This window comes from Loa loa (assembly GCF_000183805.2).
Source record: "Loa loa unplaced genomic scaffold supercont3.2080, whole genome shotgun sequence".
Taxonomy (NCBI): Eukaryota; Metazoa; Nematoda; class Chromadorea; order Rhabditida; family Onchocercidae; genus Loa; species Loa loa.
Genome location: NW_018110259.1, coordinates 1 through 1522, shown reverse-complemented (window position 1 = coordinate 1522; position 1522 = coordinate 1). Strand labels below are relative to the sequence as shown.

At 34.4% G+C, this 1522-nt stretch overlaps 1 protein-coding gene across 1 annotated transcript; it reads left to right on the top strand.

Annotated features, from left to right (window-relative positions):
* Window positions 1–561: 561 nt before the first annotated feature.
* Window positions 562–1026, top strand: LOAG_15504 (zinc finger protein; the record flags this gene model as incomplete). Its single annotated transcript, XM_020448952.1, has 2 exons — window positions 562–674; window positions 818–1026. The coding sequence occupies exon 2, from the start codon at window positions 820–822 to the stop codon at window positions 1024–1026; it is 207 nt and encodes a 68-aa protein (XP_020300936.1). The 5' UTR covers window positions 562–674; window positions 818–819.
* Window positions 1027–1522: the final 496 nt, after the last annotated feature.

Below are 1522 nucleotides of genomic sequence, written 5' to 3'. Positions count from 1 at the left end.
CTGGACTAGTGCTCTTCTATAGTATTCTTATAACAGCCTTTGACTCACGGGCAAGCGATTTCTACTCGTTATTCTTCAATAATCCTCCTGATCAACCCTGTATTATATCAATAAAGCGGTAAAATTTACTCTGCGTCCTCACAACGTATATTCGACGTCTTCACAAGGTAAGCCTTTAATTAAAGTTCTGCTTGATCTTAACACAAGGCTAAACCTTCCAAATCTAAACGACTCGATAAAGGAAAGGAATAAATTTTTCACAACAGTCAGATTTGATTCAATTTTCATCCCCTTTTTTGTTCAATTGTGAACCAAGGCTCTTAGCAGCATCCTCATACTTTTGGCATAACTGACGCCCTTACGAGCTTCCACCGTAATAAGATAAGCCTTTGTTAAAATTTCTTGTGTACCTATAACTCATAGGGAAACCTTTCAAACCCTTCACTCCGCAACAATATCTAGTGTAACTACAACACAATACAACAGAAGCCAAATAAACTTGCTACAAGCCAACCCCTTAAAGTTTCTGCTTATTCCTGACCATTGACTAACCACAACAAAAACAATTCACGACACCATTTGGATGAGCATTTATGAAGACGATACTTGAACAATACGTAACAGAAGTAGTGACTGGTCGTTTGTGTCAAACTCTCTTCCACGACTTTTATCCGGTAAGTTCTATTTCATTTACTTCGGTTGAAAATTTCAACTGCTTCGCAAAGTATCACGTTATGAGAGATTTTGGAATTTCACGACGAACCTATAAATAAGCACTTTTATAAATTTTATATATAAATAAGCTCTTATTTATCAGCTATGAAAGATCATATGAGAATTCATACCGTTGAGAAGCCGTACGGTTGTCAGGAATGCAGCAAAAGCTTCTCTCGTTTATCAACTTTGAAAAATCATGTGAGAATTCACACCGGTGAGAAGCCGTACAGTTGTCCAATATGCAATAAAACTTTCAGACGAAGACAATATTTGCAACGTCACATAGTAACTCATGACAGGAATAGGTGAATCTCCATCCGCACTGCCTGCATTAAAGGTTTCCCGAATAATCGTTTATTGGCATTACACAAGAATCATGAAAGAAACTGAAAGGCACATTTTAAACTAAAATACGCGTTGTTTTGTTAATTACAAGTTATATTTCTACATTTAGTTTTCATTTTAATGATAACATTAAGTTCTATTGTTGTTATTTATCGCTTGTTTATAAGTTATTCATTTTTTATCTCATATGCATAATAGTAGCGTTCTTTTTCCATCCCTTTGCTGTTTTTTCATTTTAGTGAATAAAATATCAGGTTTATTTTTTTTCCCACTTTTTTTCCTTTATGTCTATGCACATGTCTTTGTTTAAAAATGTCTTTGTTAACAATTGCTTAAAATAGCTAACTAAATACAAATCGGATCTTCTCTTTTTTGTATCCTTTTGTTCGATGGGCATGTTTTATGTTATTTGGCTCTCAACAGTTTACGGTTTTTAATATCACCACCTCTCACTTCTTAA